The sequence below is a fragment of the Notolabrus celidotus genome, chromosome 16, assembly GCF_009762535.1.
Source record: "Notolabrus celidotus isolate fNotCel1 chromosome 16, fNotCel1.pri, whole genome shotgun sequence".
NCBI classification, from domain to species: domain Eukaryota; kingdom Metazoa; phylum Chordata; class Actinopteri; order Labriformes; family Labridae; genus Notolabrus; species Notolabrus celidotus.
Window position 1 is genome coordinate 2884838 of NC_048287.1, and position 20577 is coordinate 2905414.

The window sequence follows — 20577 nt, forward strand, 5'->3', positions numbered from 1 at the left end:
TAGGGCTGCACAATCAATCACATTTTAATCATGAGCTTGATTTTAGCCCCTATTAAACTATTAAATTAGCCTTAACGTCTGTGATATTTATATTTAAAATGCAGGCTCTGCTGCATACAGTGGGGCAAAAAAGGATTTAGTCAGCCACTGATTTTGCAAGTTCTCCCACTTAGAAAGATGAGAGAGGTCTGTAATTTTCATTAGAGGTACACTTCAACTATGAGAGACAAAATGAGAAAAAAAAATGGATTTTTAAAGAATTTATTTGTAAATTATGGTGGAAAATAAGTATTTGGTCACCCACAAACAAGCAAGATTTCTGTCTCTCACAGACCTGTAACTTCTTATTTAAGAAGCTCTTCTGTCCTCCACTCGTTACCTGTATTAATGGCTCCTGTTTGAACTGGTTATCTGTATAAAAGACACCTGTCCACAGCCTCAAACACTCAGACTCCAAACTCAACCATGGCCAAGACCAAAGACCTGTCCAAGGACACCAGGAAGAACATTGTGGACCTGCACCAGGCTGGGAAGAGTGAATCTACAATAGTCAAGCAGGTTGTTGTGAATAAATCAACTGTGGGAGCAATTGTAAGAAAATGGAAAACATACAAGACCATTGATAATCTCCCTCGATCTGGGGCCCGACGCAAGATCTCATCCCGTGGGGTCAAAATGATCATGAGAACGGTGAGCAAAAATCCCAGAACTACACGGAGGGACCTGATGAATGACCTGCAGAGAGCTGGGACCAAAGTAACAAAGGCTACCATCAGTAACACACTACGCCGAGAGGGACTCAAATCCTGCAGCGCCAGGCGTGTCCCCCTGCTTAAGCCAGTACATGTCCAGGCCCGTCTGAAGTTTGCCAGAGAGCATATGGATGATCCAGAAGAGGATTGGGAGAATATCATGTGGTTAGATGAAACCAAAATAGAACTTTTTGGTAAAAACTCAACTGGTCGTGTTTGGAGGAAGAAGAATGCTGAGTTGCATCCCAAGAACACCATACCTACTGTGAAGCATGGGGGGGGGAACCTAATGCTTTGGGGCTGTTTTTCTGCAAAGGGGACAGGACGACTGATCCGTGTTAAGGGAAGAATGAACGGGGCCATGTATCGTGAGATTTTAAGCCAAAACCTCCTTCCATCAGTGAGAGCATTGAAGATGGAACGTGGCTGGGTCTTCCAGCATGACAATGATCCCAAACACACCGCTCGGGCAACGAAGGAGTGGCTCTGTAAAAAGCATTTCAAGGTCCTGGACTGGCCTAGCCAGTCTCCAGACCTCAACCCCATAGAACATTTGTGGAGGGAGTTGAAAATCCGTGTTGCCCAGCAACAGCCCCAATACATCACTGCTCTAGAGGAGATCTGCATGGAGGAATGGGCCAAAATACCAGCTACAGTGTGTGCAAACCTGGTGAAGACTTACAGGAAACCTTTGACCTCTGTCATTGCCAACAAAGGTTATGTTACAAAGTATTGAGTTGAACTTTTGTTATTGGCCAAATACTTATTTTCCACCATAATTTACAAATAAATTCTTTAAAATTCCTACAATGTGATTTCCTGGATTTTTTTCAGCATTTTGTCTCTCATAGTTGAAGTGTACCTCTGATGAAAATTACAGACCTCTCTCATCTTTCCAAGTGGAAGAACTTGCAAAATCAGTGGCTGACTAAATCCTTTTTTGCCCCACTGTATCTGATCAAGCACTTTCTCAACGAGTCAGCCAACCACCAGGGGGCGAACGCATGGTTAAGGCTTATAATAAGCGAGTGTACCCTGCAGCAGCAGCCTCAAGTCACTCAGTGGACAGATGAGAGCGAGTCATGTCAGAGATAAAGTACAGCAGCAATTGGAGAAGAAGAGCATCATAGTGAGGAGCTAGTCCCTTGAAAAGGCTCATCAGCCATTGTCTGGACGTTAAACAAGAAGAAGTCATATGTAAAGAGCTGTTGTCTGTTCAGGTTCAGGTTCAGAGGTCATGTGGGTGTGGTCAAGTTGAAAGCTGACCAATCATCAGAGGGTCAGTGCTTTACTTGGTCTCCGCCTCCAAAATGTGAAAAGTAGTTTGACTCGCAGAACTCAGCAGTATTTAAAGTTTCTTTTTCCAGTGAAAACGGTTCACATATTGTTTGTTTAAAAGTAGAGCAATAAAAATACAGATGATTTTCCTATGAATAATCGTGATTAATAATCGTGATTAGAATATTGGTCAAAATAATCGTGATTATCATTTTGGCCATAATCGTGGAGCCCAATGAACAGGGAAATAATAACTGCAATGCTGTACTTGTAATGAGAGCACTGTTAGTGTTCAATATGATGGCTGTTCACTTCTGCCACTAAAGGACCCTCCTCCTAGAGCTGCAGTCCAGCTGGGAGTCATGAGGGTCTCTAACATCACCTGCTGAGGGTCTGCTCTTTTCCGTCTCAGTCTTACTCTCCGTCTCTCAGCAGGCCTCCTGATAATACTGTCACTACTTGTAGCATCAAGCGGCCCCAGCCAGGATGACGGATGTGCGGGAGCGTGACAGTTGTCAAAGACTGGCTGGATGTGTGACAGGGGCAGCGTAATCCCCGCGGGTATGTTCTCTGCGTGGTAGGAGTTGTGTCTCTGTGTCAGCACTGTGGCCTCCGTCAGACAAATGTGACATTTTTGTTTTCAGCATGTCTCCTTCTGTTTGTTTCCTTCTGTCTGCCCTCTGTCTAGAGACAGAGGAGTGAGGTGGATTACAGACTTTAAATAGTGCGCAGGAATTAACATAAATGATTTTCTATTTGTGTCTGACCTGTGAAGGACTCCCCCAGGTGCCTCCATGCCCTCTCTCTTGAGCTGGTTGGCCCTTTAGTGAGCCAAAAGACACTAAATCATAAACTATTACTGCTGCTGTTGCCCTCGCTGCTTTCACACCTGAACACACTGCGCATCATTTAAACGCCGGTCTGTTTGACAGGAGCAATCAAACCTTACATCATGTAGCAAGGAGAGCCTGAAAGGAAGGCTGTATCTGCTTTGGCATTGAAAGCAATGATTGTTGAACTCAAAGGGAGAGCAAAACAAGAAAGCTGCAGCAGTAACAGGAAGCAGATACAACAATACTTCTTGTCCACTTTGTACCTCTGATAGTCCTTACATGTCAAACCTCATGGTGAGTTTGTGGGTTGAGCCAAGTCAGTTAGAGAGAGGGACAGATTTACAGGATATGTAAGGTGTGAGCTCTAGGAATAAATGTATAAAACATGAATATGGATCCTTCTACAATTATTGTCATGGTTTGTCAGCAGGAAACAGGTCTTACACTATTAAAGCTCCAGTAAGGAGTTTTTAGCTGGCATTATTACCCGGCTTTCTTACTGATCTTCGGGTTGTGTACGAACCTTGATTCTGATTGGTCAAAACCCCTTGACAGCAGTGATTAAAGCCTGATTTATACTTCTGCGTCGAATCAACAGCGTCGCCCACGCCAGGGGTCCGCGTAGCTCCTGTACCTACGCAGAGGCCTACGCACGTAGCTGGCGTGCACCTCCTCCAAAATGTAACTACATGTAGAATTACAAGCCCTGTGATTGGTTCGCTCGTTTCCCACATTTACAGCACTTCCAGGATCATCTGCCACACATCGGCCGTGTATTTCATCTCCTCCTCTCTATTCTTCATGTAATCATGTCTGTATGATAAACAGCAACATGTATCAGTTATAGATTAACATAACCAGTCCCTCCAGGATTTTGCCAGACTTGTTTGTGATTGTTGTGGCTCAAAAAGCCTGAATTTGCGACAGCTTTTTGAAAAAATTGCGGTGAAAGTTGCGATTATTTTTTTCTGCTTTTGTCCCCCAATAACATCTCAGGGGCAAGTAAATATGCTAAATTACAGTTGTTTTTAGAAAACATTCTTGATGTGGCCACTGACTGTCTTTTGATTCTCTTGATTCACAGAAAAATGCCATGAAAGGGCTGTAATGCACATTTACGACGGTCCCTGAATGCACCTCGCAGCGACTGATGCGCAGTCAGTTCACTGCACTCTGAAATGAATCTGCATCTTTGATGACAGGGAGTTGATCCAAACTTACTAAATGTGTCTGATGTATCACCAAACTGGATTAAATCAAGCTGTAGACGCAGAGCTTTTTACGGTAACCACGGCAACAACGTCAAACATCAAATAGTAAACAGACGCCCCGTGGATGTGTCTGTGTCACTAACGCACACCGGGGGTAAAAATCCTCAATGAAGATGAGACGGATGCATGGAGGTGAGGAGAGCTGGTTCATAAAGCACACCTGCTGCAGGTAGAGACCAAGCTAACACTGAGCCCCTCAATCTATAAATAACAACGTTGTCATGGTCACTTGTCCTGCCTGCTGTCCCCTCTCTCTCTTTTCACCCGTTCTCTGTGCGTGTTTTGTTGTTGAAAAGTGCCGATCAAGGGAGGACTAATGTTTATGTTCCAAGGAAGTCAAATTGATGACAAAACCGATGACATACAGGGGCTGAGGTTAAGGTAATTGGTCAAATTTGCGGGAAAGTTGCGGTGATTGTAAAAAATTGCAAGGCCGCGAAAAAATCGCGCTGATTGGTTCAATTTGCGTTGATAGTTGCGATCGCGAAATCGCAACTTCCTGGAGGGACTGCATAACACGCTCTGAATCTCTGTGGAAAAGTAAACAGAGATCGTAGCGGCGCCGGAAACAGGCGACCGGCTATCAGAGAGACCACACTGCACTCAAGCGGACTCATGTCCGTCGACGCAGAAGTATAAACCAGCCTTTACTTCCACTAACATGAGCAACATCAGAGACAAACTGATCACACGTCATGTCAAATCCATCCACGGAAAAGAGTTCAGACACATCTAGCTTCTGCTTGTTGACACCATAGACCAGGGGTGTCCAAAGTATGGCCCGGGGGCCAATTGCGGCCCAAGGTCCATTTATTTATGGCCCCAAGCTTCCATCTTAAAGTGTGTTATTTATAGCATTAATTAATAGCATTAGAAATGAATCACATTCTGAATCATCTGTACATTTGCAGTTTCTTTCAAGCGCACACACAAAACTAAAGTCAATCCAGAAACGTCTCAAAAAGCTTCATATGGACTACCTGTCTAAAGCAAAAGCTCTGGGAATTCTGCAAGACAGCAATTAAGAAGAATCACAAGAACTCTTAAAGTTGACAGGTTTTCAAATTCATGTTTTTATCATGATGTGAAAATGTTCTTGATGAACACTAAAAGTTCAGAAGACACAAAAGAGGATACAAGACAAAATCAAAATTATGAACTTGTGCAGAAAAGTCAAAATTTGGTGCATAAGAATTGTTCAGAACTCAGGAAAATAATTATTTAGTTCTTAAAATGTTGTCTGCTGGTCAGAAAAGTCTTAAAAACAACATGAAAAAGAAGTGATGAAATCCAGATCATGATCCTGCCATAGGAAAATAATGATACAATATTTTTCCGACATTGCCCGACCATTTTCCTCCAGAAGAAGATAAAGTTTGCTAATGTATACGTCGCTTCTGGAGAACTGAGGACTACCTAGTTACTGATTTATTGAGAACAAATGTGAAATAATTGTTATTTAATAGAGATTTCATCTATAACTTTTATGATTCCTAAGTCCCAGTAGGAGCCACTGGCTCTAAGGTATTCTGACAACATCAAATGTGGCCCTCTTTGAAAAAAGTTTGGACACCCCTGCCATAGACTGTAAGGTGAGGGAAAACCATTAGCTACCGTTAGCATCATATTGGTGGCTAATGGCTAAAACGTTAGCTTCTGGAGGAGTGGAGCAGGTGAGAGAAACTTTAGGATAGCGATCTCTACAAAGAAAGTTAAACCATGAGCGGTGGAGAGCTGAATGAGGACCATACATTATCCCTTACATAAAATAGACAAGTTGATACTGATATGACGTATAAAAGCAAACAGGACCATCAGAAAGAAGACTCTGTTGGTATTTAGTGACATCATCCTTGTAAAAGGGTACGTTTCAGGTGAGGCCGTTATTTAGCAGACTCCTGAAATAGACTTTTTATTGTTTTTTCACAGCAAAGCTTTAAGACATTATTTTAGAAATGTAAAGAACAAGATTCGCTGGTTGTCCACTGGGAACAGAAGCCTTTCCAGTGTTGACCATTTTTAGATATTTGGTTGTTCTTGAACCCTTTCAACCTGATGAAGGATTACATGATCAGACAGACAAAGGCTTAACTATTGTCTGCGTCAGCTCCACTCTGCAGCGACCATCGAACGCAACATTGTTTTTCAAATCATAGAGTGACTGAAGCATCATGGTCCGCAACTGTGCAGAACAACTGACGTAAAAGACACTTTTGCTATGCACTAGATTTGCAATGCACCACCATTAGCTAGGTCACCTGTCCTCTCATTGTAGCTTTTGCAGACTCTACAAAGAGACGAAAAAATTGTTGAGGCCAAAATGATTAGCCCCTCAGAAATTCTGGAACGTTTCCTCAAATTCTTCCCAATGTTTGCATCATTGATAAAACTTGATATGATCACACATTCACCGCTGCTCTGTAGTAGCTTTGGTACATTTTGGAATGTAAAATAATTTTACCTTTGTTTTATATCAAATATAGTGAAAAATGAGGTGGTCAAAATTATTTGCCCCCTTGTGAATTTTTGCTTTCAAACCCCACCTGTGCAGTTAGCTGGTTTCCTAACAACACCTGTCGGTCAATTGGCTTCCTAACAACACCTCAGCATCCAATCAGCATTGAGATTCACTTAAGGGACTCCAAACAGGGCACTCGAACACATTATTTTTTTTTTTAAAGTTATATTTTTGGCCTTTTTGCCTTTATTTTATAGGACAGGTGGAGAGAGACAGGAAATGTGGGGAGTAGAGAGTGGGGGAAGACATGCAGGAAATGGTCGACCGGCCGGGAATCGAACCGGCGACCCCTGCGACGAGGACTGTAGCCTCTATACGTGGGGTGCTTAGACCGCTAGGCCACCAGCGCCCCTCGAACACATTATTGAGAGAGACTACTCTTACTAACCATGCCAAAGACGAAGGAAATCAGTCTTGAGCTCAGAAAGAAGATAATTGAGGCTCATAATAAGGGGGAAGGCTATACTGTCATGTCTAGTCATTTTACAGTGTCTAGAACAGCTGTACGTTGCATCATTGTAAAGTACAAGGAGACAAACTCTGTTAGAAACAAACCTGGGCGTGAAAGAAAACACGAGATTTCAAGAACTCTGGAGAGGAAAACAGTCGAAGATGTCAGCAAGAAGCCCCGGACATCTGCCAAGATGATTGTTTCTGACCTGACCTCCTCTGGAGATGATGTTTGAAAGAACACAGTTGTTAGGGGTCTTCATCGTAGTGGGCTTTAGGACCATTGTCCCAGAAGAACCCCTTTACTCAAAGAGGGTACATCAGAGCCAGGCTGAGGTTTGCCCGTAAACATTTGAAAGGTAAAGATGAGTTTTGGAAGTCCATCCTTTGATCTGGTGGAACTGTTTGGACACATGGATGTTCATTATGTTTGGCCAAGAAACTGAGAGTCCTTTAACCCCTCAGAACACCATTCCCACAGTTAAACATGGTGGAGGGAGCATCATACTTTGGGGCTTGTTTGCAGCCTCAGGCATAGGGAGCCTTGTTCGGGTGCATGGCATCATGAAAAAAGAAAGTTATGTTGACATTTTGAGGGATAATGTGAAGAACTCTGCTCTTAGTCTAGGCTTAGGTCATCGTTGAGTCTTCCAACAAGACAATGACCCAAAGCATACATCAAAATTGGTCCAACAGTTCTTAAAGGACACCAAAACCTAGGTCCTGGAGTGACCTGTACAGAGTCCAGATCTAAATCCTGTGGAGAATCTGTGGCGGGTGCTTAAAGTGAATGTCCATGCTCAGAAACCATGTACTTTGGACCAGCTGGAACAATTTGCACAGGAAGAATGGGCCAAAATCCCTCAAGAGACATGTTCCAACTTTGTAAAGAACTACTTGAAGAGGTTGTTGTCAGGTGTGGCTCAGAAAGGGTGCACTATTGACTACTACTGGCCAGGGGGCTAATCATTTTGGATGTGTCATTTTCATGGAGAAATCAAGGGTTCCATGTGATTTCACAAGGGGTGCTAATCATTTTTGCCTCAACTGTATCTCGACCCCTACCCATTCCCTTTACCTCAACCCTGCTCATACCTCCTTACCTCGACCCCTACCTGTCCCCCTTTACCTAGACCCCTACTCAGCCCTACTTAACCTCAACTCTACTCATCGATCCTTGCCTCGACCCCTACTTGTCCCCCTTTACCTCAACCCCTACTCATCCCTCCTTTCCTCGACCCTTTAACTTAATTAAATCAAATTCTGAAAACTGTACTATTGCGTGGTTTTGTTTGTTGATGTTCAATGATGTGGTTTCATTTACGTACTACAGCAGGTCTTGTTATAACTATAGTTATAACGAACAGGGGCGTGGTCTTGTCAGTGAAATGCTGGTTGTCCTTGACTTAGAAGCTCTAGATCTTTATAAATAAATGTTCTGGACCAGCATCAATAAAAATGTAGTTAGTAATGTATTATAGTAGAAGAGTTTATAGTATTCTCATTGTGACATTAGCAGAATTGAAAGTAACTCCAGAGGCCCATGACAAACCATCATGGGAATGAAAAATGAATCATAAATGGTCTTTCATAGATGTCAAAATAACAAAGCATTAAAAAAGAGTGCTGATCTGCTTAATGCTTTGCGGTGCTTACACTTTGACGATATTCTGCAATGCATAATATGATTGCTATGCTCGTCATGTTGTTTTCATTGGACATAAATGTGATTAGAAATCAATTTAGTGCTGCCATTCATCTTCAAAGAGAGTAAGACCCGCAGGAACATTTCAGACCCGTACACACTGGTTACATATTGCATACTGCAGTTCTCACAGGTGCTGGGGGAGTTATCACATCCTGCACATTAAAAACCTGCAGAAATGCCCTTAAGCTTTAGCCACAGTGATTCTGTGCAGGAAATAATCTGCTTACAGCCTCTGGTGCTCTACATCTGCTTCTTAACAGAGTGTGTATGTGCCCGTCACTTCCTATCTGTAAAACACACAAAACTCTCCACACATGCTCTTCATGATACTAAATGAGGGAGTATCTCAGTCCCTGCAATAGGAGGCACGTAAACCGCAATCCAATTCTCCCAGGTAGCATCCCGACTCCGATTCACTAGGTTATTGTGCGTGAATCACAGTCATTAAATGCTTCAGCTGAGTGTGCGGCACATTTCATTTGTCTGAAGGGCACAGACAATTGAAATGTCAAGCATATACTTTCACAGAGAACACGGTCAGGGATTATTTCCTGTGTCTTTGTATGATGGATGTTTTTCCCTCCTGCTAGCTGGTGCAGCTATGCTCAGGATTCAGCCTGCGAGGTGTAGAGGCTTAATACATGACCTTGTTGAAGGAGCTGCAAAGGGGGAAAGGGATGGGAGGGGAGGGGAGGGCTGCAGCCTTTCAATTATAATATGGATATGCTCTTCACTGTAATGTACACTGCAGCAGTGTTCCTCATTTGTCACATATGCTACTGCCTTTTAAAAATGTATGATGTTGTCTGGTGATTACATACGGGCTACAGGGTCGTTAGCTGCTGTTAAAACAGTGATCAGCCTGGCTCAGAGTGAGCATTAGGAGGAGGTGGTGACTATGTTTACCCTTATCATTGTAAAGAAAACAATCAGTGCAAACTATCTACATTTGTATTATGTTGCATAGTCATTTCACTCTCTGTCAGTCACAAATATTGTGACAGGAAAAAAAGCGTGCATGTATTTATGTCGAGTTAACCCTTTCATCTCTGTAATAAAGCAGTCAGTGCCTACATTTTATTATTTTGTCTTTTTTTCCAATTGATTTATAGCATAGAATATTGACAACTGATGAGATTAAGTAACATTTAAAGGTTTCTAAATTCTATAATGGTAACACTTTACAACAAGGGTCCCTTAATTAGCGTTAGTTAATGCATTATTAAGCATTAATTAACAGTTTAATAATAGTTTAATAATCGTTATAATGTATTACCTAACATTAACTAACACATTAGCTAATGCATTAATAAGCAGTTAATTAATGTCCACTGCTCAGAGTTAATTAATACATTATAAAGCATTAATAAAAGTTACAAAACTTAATTAGTTAAGCATTAGTGAATGCTTTCTGGACCCTTATTGTAAAGTGTAACACATGTGTCTCTTAGGTAACACATACTCTGAAGCAAAATGAGTTGAAATGTAGTTGAAGCAATACATATAAAGAATTCAACACATTTTATTTAGAATAAAACAGATAATCACAGATAACATCTCAACTGGCACAGAGAAGTACGGTGGCCCTGAGAGCTCACAGCACTGCAACTTAAGAAAACTCATGCAAAAAGACAAAACACAAGCAAATTAAGAAAACATCTTCATCAATTTGACAACACATGCGCAGAATTTAGAAAACGCGATGCAAAGACAACAGCACTACACATTAAAAAACGCGCTGCAAATAGACAGCAACACAACAGAAGTGTTTCCAGAGGACACTTAAAAGTGATGCACACGCTTATGCTTATGCTTATGAGGCAGTTTAGCATTTATAATGTGTTACCTAAGTGATGCATGTGTTACACTTTACAATAAGGGTCCAGAAAGCATTCACTAATGGTTAACTAATTAAGTTTTGTAACTTTTATTAATGCTTAATAATGTATTAATTAACTCTGAGCAGTGGACATTAATGAACTGCTTATTAATGCATTAACTAATGTGTTAGTTAATGTTAGGTAATACATTATAACGGTTATTAAACTATTATTAAACTGTTAATTAATGCTTCATAATGCATTTACTAACGCTAATTAAGGGACCCTTATTGTAAAGTGTTACCTGTATAATTTATGAATTTAACTATTTCTAAAAAAGACAAGCATGAAAACCTCACACAACACTCCATGTTATTTGAATTAAGCAATTTTAGTTTCCCAGAATGCACCTGCAGAGCACTATTGTGTTTTGATAGTCTCTGCAATAGAAATGAAGCTCATTCAATGCATTTTTACTTTTTGATGACATTTCTTTAATTAGGATTAGGATTAGGGATATCAACAATGAATAGAGTATCCATTAATTAACTGTTAAGAACTTACTCGAACACATTTTTATCTTTTGACTTTCTATCATGTGGATCAATTATCATGTGGTCTCATATTTGGTTCATCTATCAGGGAGGTGTTTTAAGTTTAAAGCATGTTTCATGTGAATCAGCTGACTGAAGGTGTTGCACACAGTTGAGACGCTCAGCTGGCGGCTGCAGCTGAGTGACAGGTCTCCACGAGCGCTTTTTTTCTCCGCCGCCGGACTGATTCTGACTCGGTTGCGCTCCCGCCTGACACCTGACCGCATTCACATGCTTATTTTTCTCAATAAGAACGAGTAGACAGAAAACTGGACACTGTGAGTCTGACATATGTTTCTGTTCAGTTCCCTTGTTGAAGTCTGAGCCTTCACTTTTATGACTGTATGTCCACAGAGATTATGAGCCTGCTCCACACGTTGATGTTCAGCGTGTTTAACATTTTGAACACCTCAATACGATCCGTAGATATTCAATCCTGTCAGTTATATACATTGTGACATGAAGGAAAATTTGATTCAGGGGAAAAAAATGCATTTGGCATTATTTTTGACATGGAAAATGTTTAATGTTTTTTTAAATGCTTAATGGATAATTGATTATTAACATTACCAAAGATCAATCAGAGAATACTTGATATTTACATCCCTAGTTTTGATAGATTCTGCAATACAGATAAAGCTAATTCAATGCATTTTTACTTTTTGATGACATTTCTTTAATTAGGATTAGGATTATAATAATTAGGCAAATAATTAGCTCCTGCTGTCAGTCAGCAGCAGCTATGCATTGTCACCATGTTTTATAAGGCTAATGTCATGATGTCACAAAGGGTGTACAACTTAATGACTGCATGATGTCTGCTGCAAGAAGGGGGAGGTTCAAGATGTTGTATTTGCATCTGAGACACATTTACGCAAACACTATCTGGTGGGATTGTTGTTTGCAAAGGGTTAAAAACCACACTCATATAGGAGCTCTTTGCATTCCGGAAAACTAAGATAACATTTAATGCCAGCCTACAGCCTGAAGTTTACTGAAGTTGCTTTTTCACACATGTCCCTCACAGACAGAGAGGAGTGGTCTCAAGGTGCAGGACATGTTGTAAAAGGATGTTGTGGAAGCCAGCGTGTAATGTTTACAAGTTCTCCAGCAGAGTCAGACTATGGGATGACAGTTTGTTGCCTTTTGGTCAATCCTTTGTACAGACGTATTCAGAATCAACAAATGAGAGGACATGAAAAAAGGAGGAGAGCAGAAGAGTTGTGCGGCCAGTTGTGCACGGCCTGATTTGACCCTCACCACCTCCTCTCACAGCGTACTTTACAGACTCTTACTGCTGTTCAGAGTCAAAGTGACCGGTTTGGCTGTTCACACATGAAGGTTCATGTTTAGAGGAGTTTAGTGCATGGGTGAATACAGCTGCAGCTTTTGAGCAAAAGTTGGTATATTCAGTTGGGAGGTATTTCGCATCTTGCACAAAGCCAGGCCAGCTGTTTAGCCCTGCTTCCAGACTGTAAGCTGAGCAAGTAGTAAGGAATGGAATTAGTCCTGATTTAGCTCAAACTTAAGCTGCAGCACAAACAGTTTGGGGTCAGAAAGCCGGAGCAATCAGCTTATCCATGAATGCTTCATATAGCTGAGGGGACCAGCAGATTCTCACCATGAATGACCCCGTCTACAAGTGGTCATATTTCTCATATCGCTCCCTGCACTCACTACTGGAGGAAAATCTGTGAATATATAATATAATATATGACATGCATATTCCCAGTAATGTATTACTGAAGAGGTATTAAGATGAGTTTTCGTTTACGCACTTGACTCCCGTGGCTGGAGACTATGACATTAATGGTAAATAAACTGTCAGCAAATATCGTGGTGAAATCTGTGTTCTTAATGCATCCATCAACAATTATGAGACAAATAGTCAGTTCTGCTTGTGCTGGGAACCTGTGACAGCACTATTTATTTTCCTTTTTAGCCAATCATATATCTGCAACAGGTGCACCAACACATATTCTCACTGCCTCCATGCATCTCTTTCATCTTCATTGGAGGATTTTTCACCCGGTGCATGTCTGTTAGAAGTCGGTTTTATACAGCCAGTGATAGGAAGCCAAAACAAACTAGCTATTAGGGATGGGCATTTCAAGCCAAAATACTATTCCATAATCATTGGCATCTATTCAACAATATTTGAATAATCACTCCCAACAAACACACACACACACACCTGTCCCATTAACAGCCTGTTTCAAAAATCATTGCCCATCCGTATTAGCTATTAGCTAGCTCATGAAACTAAATAACAAAGCTATGCTGGCAGCAGGAAACATTTGTGTCTCATTACAAGCAGTGTCCTGTGTGGGGAAAGGGAAGAAAATACAACTCATGGAGTGTTTCGTTCCTGATGAGGTTGAGTGCAAATGGAGAAAAAAAAACACTACGGATTTAGGAAGACATATGAATGACAAGCATCCTGCAGTCTGTCTATGTAATTAACAACAATAATTCAATGCAGTGAACAAGATAATGACTGTAAAATCAATATTCACAAAACTCAGAGCTCTTTGTGGAATCTGTCCACTGCTAGCTCTACAGTAGCATTCTTTTTGACAAGGCAACACAACTCAACAGAACACCTAGCATACCTTGCTACACTGTAAAAATGAAAACTTAACATTGTTGGCCTGAAAATGATTTTTTGGTTAAGTTAAAAAATGTTCCATTTTGTTTCAAACTACATCAAAGTAGTTATCTCAGCTCCCTGTATTCAGTGTGTTGTGTAAAGTTGGTCTCATTTTATAAGTTAGGTTGGTAGAACTTGAAATGATGGGTTTGAGGCTCGGCTAAATTATTAGAGTGTGCTTCAGTCAAAGAACGGGGTCTCCGACTCAAATCTACAGGGGTCTTCATCCACACTTTCAATTCCCCACATGTGGCTCCATCTCTCCTGTCCTGTGTGGATTTGATCACCCTAAAGGTGTTTAGTTTGAGTATTGTATTAAAACTCTGGCTTTACAGTTGGTCAGTTGATGGTTAGTTGATTTCCGGTTACTGTCACTTTAATTTGTTTAGTTAGTTTAATAAGGCATGGTCATTACCAACAGTTAGCCGCCTTGAACATTAGCTAGCTACCTTGCAGGTGTGAAAATGGTGCAGTACCATGCAGTAACATTTAGGGACATTTTCTGAACAAACAATAATAAGTTGGCACAACTTTCACTTCTTAGTATGTAGAACTCCAAACTTTAAGTTACACTACATATGAATGATAAGTTATCTCAACAAAAACTCATCAGTTACCTCAAATGTAAGATTTCTAGTTAGCCTCAAAACTCAATAATCCAGTGCAGACAGTTGCCTTGAAATTTTGAGTTTTCACAGCTTTTTTGTTTAAACAGTGCACCTCAAATTGTTGAACTTAACAGAGTTGGGCTTCCTGTTGCTCATCTACCTGTCCTTCTAAAATATGAATCATGATTTCTTAAGACTGAGTCATTCACCAAACATTCAACATAACCTGCTCACATGCAGTGCCATGTAGTGAGTCAGGAATTTGTGTTGTTGGATTCTGATTTATTGCACTTTTCAGGAAGAAGTAGTTAGAAACATATTTTCAGCCAAGATGACCAAACGCATTAAGGTTGTCTTTCTTCCCACTGAAATCTTGACAACAGGAGAGATTTATTTCTTATAAACTATCAAAAACTGTCTGAGTCAATTAAGAGTGAAGCATCCGCTAAAGTTAGACTACAATGAACACTGACTGAAATGACACTACAATGAAAACTGAGACTCACAGACTAGAATGTCGACTTAAATCAACCACAATGTTCTTAAAGAGACTAAAACTAATACTTTCAAATTGTTGGTTGAATTAACCACAGAGAAAAAGTATGTTTCTCAATACACAGGCTTCAAAGAATGATGAAACAGATTGCTGTGACTAGCTGAGAACATCATGTTAAAGCTGTGTTTGCAGACACTACACTGAGGTGATGTCCAGTCAGACTCAGTTTCACTGAACTCTCCTGTATCTCCTTTTTCCCCACTCAAATCATGTAAAACTGCACCTCCAGGATTTGGCACGCTTAAAATAGACAATCGAGAGCAAGACTACTGAAGTGCTATTTTTATCACTTCCATTACAACGTATTATATTTGGCCTGCTCAGGATTTCTCTCCATCTACGAACAAATGAGCTGCATGAAATAATCTTCTCTAATGGAATTCCCATCGCTGTGTTCCTGCAGAAAACACCAGATGACATGAATCACTGTCACATCTCAGACACATCGCCTTTTCAATCAGCCATGTCCTTGCTATCACACATCTCACAAACACACACACACACACCATCCCTTACTGTGTCTGTGTTACCTGCAAGACCACTGGAATGGAAACACAATGCCCTTGTGGCTCTCTCCTCTCTTGTGTCTTCAAACTCAAATCTTATTTTTACTTGAATGGAGCCCTGAAATGATTTGGTTCTAAATTTTACAACCCAAGATGTCCTCATTACAGCCTCAGGTCACACTTTGAGGAACTGGTCCTCACAAGTGCAGCCAGATCAGAACACATAATCACTCAGAAACACACAAACACACACACACACAGAGAGACACACAGGGCTCCAGTCATGAGCTAAAAATAGCTGTTATTACTGTGAATCAGTATTGCCAGTGAAACGGCTTCCTGCATCGCCAGAGATCCAGATTTGACGCTTGGGTGGATTCACAAACACTGTGACACAACCTTTGAATACAAAGAGAACAGCACATGCTATGGTATAAATCATCTCCAGTAATTGTTCTGAGGAGGAAGGAAAACACACTGCATGAATCATGAGTTATTTTCATGGTTTGATGCTGGATATCTACTCTCTCTTAATTACAAACAAACCTTTAGGCCTTCGTTTTAAAGGACAAAGTGTGTGCGACTTTAACGTTCCTGCCATAAATCATTATCATTTTCTTTGAAGTACAACATTTAGATTAGGTGTTGCACTGTGGAGCTTTTCTGTTAAATTCTGCTCACATTCTCCATTATTAGACAAAAGGAAAACACACGTCCTGGAGCACAGAAATTCCAATAGAGTTGTCTTTGATTCCCAATGTGCGAATACCTCGGGACACAGCCATTACAGGCAAGACTGCCCAGGATTAATGGGTGAAAGTAAGACGGAACTTATTTGCATTTAAAAAACGTTATATCATCTTGTTCCCATTTGATTTTCAGAGATATTAGAGATGTGAGATTTTCTGCAGAGTGAGTCAGTCCTTCACTCAAAGACAGCCAAGTGTCCTAAATCACTGAGACACGGTTGAGCCATGAAATCCCCAGACACTACTCTCATTCTGTGATGCAAAACTGCGATGGCCGGGGCGCTGGCTTCCAATGCTGAAAATAAAATCTGTTTCTGGGCAGTCACTTGATTAAAATATCAATTCACTTATTTTTGTTCCCTGGCTTTTATTCAAAATTTAAATGAGAGCTTAATCTGCGTTTTGAGGTACATCCTCTTCAACTCAACATACGCAGATGTCATAATAAATGGGTTTTATTTTCCTCCTGTGGATTTCTTTATTTTAGGAAAAGACTTAGTCATATCTCAAATGGATGGTTGAACATGCAAATGAATAAATGTGCATCCGAGATGACTACAAACACAAATACAGTGATTGTTCCACTTTCTTATTACACAGTTCAATGAGAGGTACAGCACATGAGTCCCTGTACTTTCTGTGTTCTGTGTCTGTATGCACTTCTACAGAAGAGGATTAGGGCCACCAGAGAAATAAAACAAATTGAATTATCGAGAAAGAAAACTCCAAATTTACAACTTTAAAAACTCCAAATTTGAGAGTTTATAAAGTCATAAATCTATGAGAAATCAAACTCCAAATTTCCAAGTTTGTAAAGTCATACATTTACAAGAAAACTTCAAATTTGTAGATTGTTAACAAGCTGCCCTTTGCCCATTCACTGCATCATGGATCCAACAAGAAATTCACCTCAGTGGGCAGATGCAAGGATATAGAGACTATATCCTTGTTTACATGTTTATGTTGTTCACATGATGTTTACATGTTTATGTTGTTCACATGATGTTTACATGTTTATGTTGTTCAGCTGATGTTACATCACCTCAGTGGGCAGATGCAAGGATATAGATCCTATATCCTTGTTAACATGTTTATGTTGTTCACATGATGTTTACATGTTTATGTTGTTCAGCTGATGTAACATTACCTCAGTGGGCAGATGCAAGGATATAGATTCTATATCCTTGTTTACATGTTTATGTTGTTCACATGATGTTTACATGTTTATGTTGTTCACATGATGTTTACATGTTTATGTTGTTCACATGATGTTTACATGTTTATGTTGTTCACCTGATGTTTACATGTTTATGTTTTTCAGCTGATGTTACATTACCTCAGCGGGCAGATGCAAGGATATAGATTCTATATCCTTGTTTACATGTTTATGTTGTTCACATGATGTTTACATGTTTATGTTGTTCACATGATGTTTACATGTTTATGTTGTTCACATGATGTTTACATGTTTATGTTGTTCAGCTGATGTTACATTACCTCAGTGGGCAGATGCAAGGATATAGATTCTATATCCTTGTTTACATGTTTATGTTGTTCACATGATGTTTACATGTTTATGTTGTTCACATGATGTTTACATGTTTATGTTGTTCACATGATGTTTACATGTTTATGTTGTTCACCTGATGTTTACATGTTTATGTTTTTCAGCTGATGTTACATTACCTCAGCGGGCAGATGCAAGGATATAGATTCTATATCCTTGTTTACATGTTTATGTTGTTCACATGATGTTTACATGTTTATGTTGTTCACATGATGTTTACATGTTTATGTTGTTCACATGATGTTTACATGTTTATGTTGTTCAGCTGATGTTACATTACCTCAGCGGGCAGATGCAAGGATATAGATTCTATATCCTTGTTTACATGTTTATGTTGTTCACATGATGTTTACATGTTTATGTTGTTCACATGATGTTTACATGTTTATGTTGTTCACAGGATGTTTACATGTTTATGTTGTTCACATGATGTTTACATGTTTATGTTGTTCACATGATGTTACATTACCTCAGTGGGCAGATGCAAGGATATAGATCCTATATCCTTGTTTACACGTTTATGTTGTTCACATGATGTTTACATGTTTATGTTGTTCACCTGATGTTACATCATCTCAGTGGGCAGATGCAAGGATATAGATCCTATATCCTCGTTTACATGTTTATGTTGTTCACATGATGTTTACATCATCTCAGTGGGCAGATGCAAGGATATAGATCCTATATCCTCTTTAAAAGTTTATGTTGTTCACATGATGTTTACATGTTTATGTTGTTCACCTGATGTTACATTACCTCAGTGGGCAGATGCAAGGATATGGATCCTATACCCTTGTTTACATGTTTATGTTGTTCACATGATGTTTACATGTTTATGTTGTTCAGCTGATGTTTACATGTTTATGTTGTTCACATGATGTTTACATGTTTATGTTGTTTACATGATGTTTACATGTTTATGTTGTTCACCTGATGTTACATTACCTCAGTGGGCAGATGCAAGGATATAGATCCTATATCCTTGTTTACATGTTTATGTTGTTCAGCTGATGTTTACATGTTTATGTTGTTCAGCTGATGTTACATTACCTCAGCGGGCAGATGCAAGGATATAGGATATATAATCTTTATCCTTGCATCTGCCGGCTGAGATGATGCAAGGATATAGATTCTATATCTGAAGTGATGTAACATCACGTGAACAACATAAACATGTAAATAAGGATATAGAATCTATATACATATGCTTGCCGAGAATTTCTTGTTGGATAATCACAATCACCTCCTCCAGATCAGTGTGCTGCTTTCTTCTGAACAGCCCCATTATACAACAATGTCTTTTCAAAGTCCAGATGCTTCTAATAGTGTCATGATTCTGGGCTAGAATCAGTAGTATCTCCTTATTGCTGAGTCCAAGTAGGAAGTACAATTTGATAAGGCAGTCAAGTGGGCTCATGATGCAGTGAAATGGACAAAGAGCAGCTTGTTAACAATCTACAAATTCAAAGTTTTCGTGTAAATGTATGACTTTATAACCTCAAAAATTTCAAGTTTGATTCCTCACAGATTTTAGTCTTTAAAAACTCAATTTTTTTTCGTTTTTCTTGAAAATGTACGACTTAATAAACTCGCACATTTCAAGTTTTCTTTCTCGAAAATCTAAATTCTTTTATTTGTCTTGTGGCCCTTATCCTCTTGTGTACACTTCAACACACAACACATAAAATGACTGTTTTCACTCAGACTTCAAAGACAAACATAAACCAAACAATGCATGTTTCTCAACTCCCCGTGTGGAGTGAGACTTTCTCACACTCAGTCCCCCGTCGATATGGACTGCTGTGTGTGAAGACAACTTGCACAAACAAGCTCTAAACGGCAGGATTAAATAATGAACATAATTTGTCAATACTTAAAGCTCAGCATGTAAACAGACAACAAAGAAACAGAAGACTGCTTTCAGTCTGGGTGCTAAATTTGAGTGATGAGGAACTTTTTGCACTTCTGTACCCAACCAAGGACTCCACACAAACTTCAAAGCACTTGGAGTTTGTTGCATCAGCCCGTGGGTTCATCCAGCCAAAGTGCAAGAATAGGAAACGACCACAGAGAACCAGTGGAGCAAAGTGGGAGCTTGGGGACCGAGGTCAGCGTAGTGAAACTGCTGCTGTGATGTCTGAAGATATTACGTGTGTGTGTAATTATGTACAGTAAACACCTCTTTCTCTTACCTGCATTATCTTGTGTTGTTGCTATCAACCTGTGGGGCACTCGAGGTGAGACCTTCAAGCCTACTCGGACCTGATAGAACCTGAAAGAGAGGATACAAACAAGACCGTCACTGAACTGCACTTGTGATCATGCCTTATGGTTGAAGACGCTCATAAGTACTGAAACATTCATTATAAGGAGTTTTCTATCAGGGTAATATCTTTCTGCTGTTGCAATGATAGTTTGAACTCAATCCTGACATAATGTGGGGTGCTGTTGGTGATCATTTTTTCAAAATGAAACATGTGTCACTGAGATAAATCATTAGTGTGAAAGCTCATTTATTTCAACTATATTTGATATCCTCAGGTTCTTGACTCGCAAATCTTTCATAATAATAAGTATAAATTTTCAGAGCCAACTTCATTCAGACTTTCAGTTATACACCTATCACATGCATCCAACATGTTTCAGCTTTAAAGGTGACATATCATGCTAAATGGACTTTTTAATGTTTCTCTACCTGAAATATGTGTCCCTGGCATG

General features: G+C 39.9%; 1 protein-coding gene across 1 annotated transcript in view; it reads right to left on the bottom strand.

Moving 5' to 3' along the window:
- fam135b (family with sequence similarity 135 member B) overlaps positions 1 to 20577 on the bottom strand; it is a 106222-nt gene that overhangs the window by 62641 nt on the left and 23004 nt on the right. Inside the window, exon 3 of the mRNA XM_034704706.1 lies at positions 20052 to 20131. Coding sequence (XP_034560597.1) covers positions 20052 to 20131 — 80 coding nt within the window. The remainder of the gene's footprint in view (positions 1 to 20051; positions 20132 to 20577) is intronic.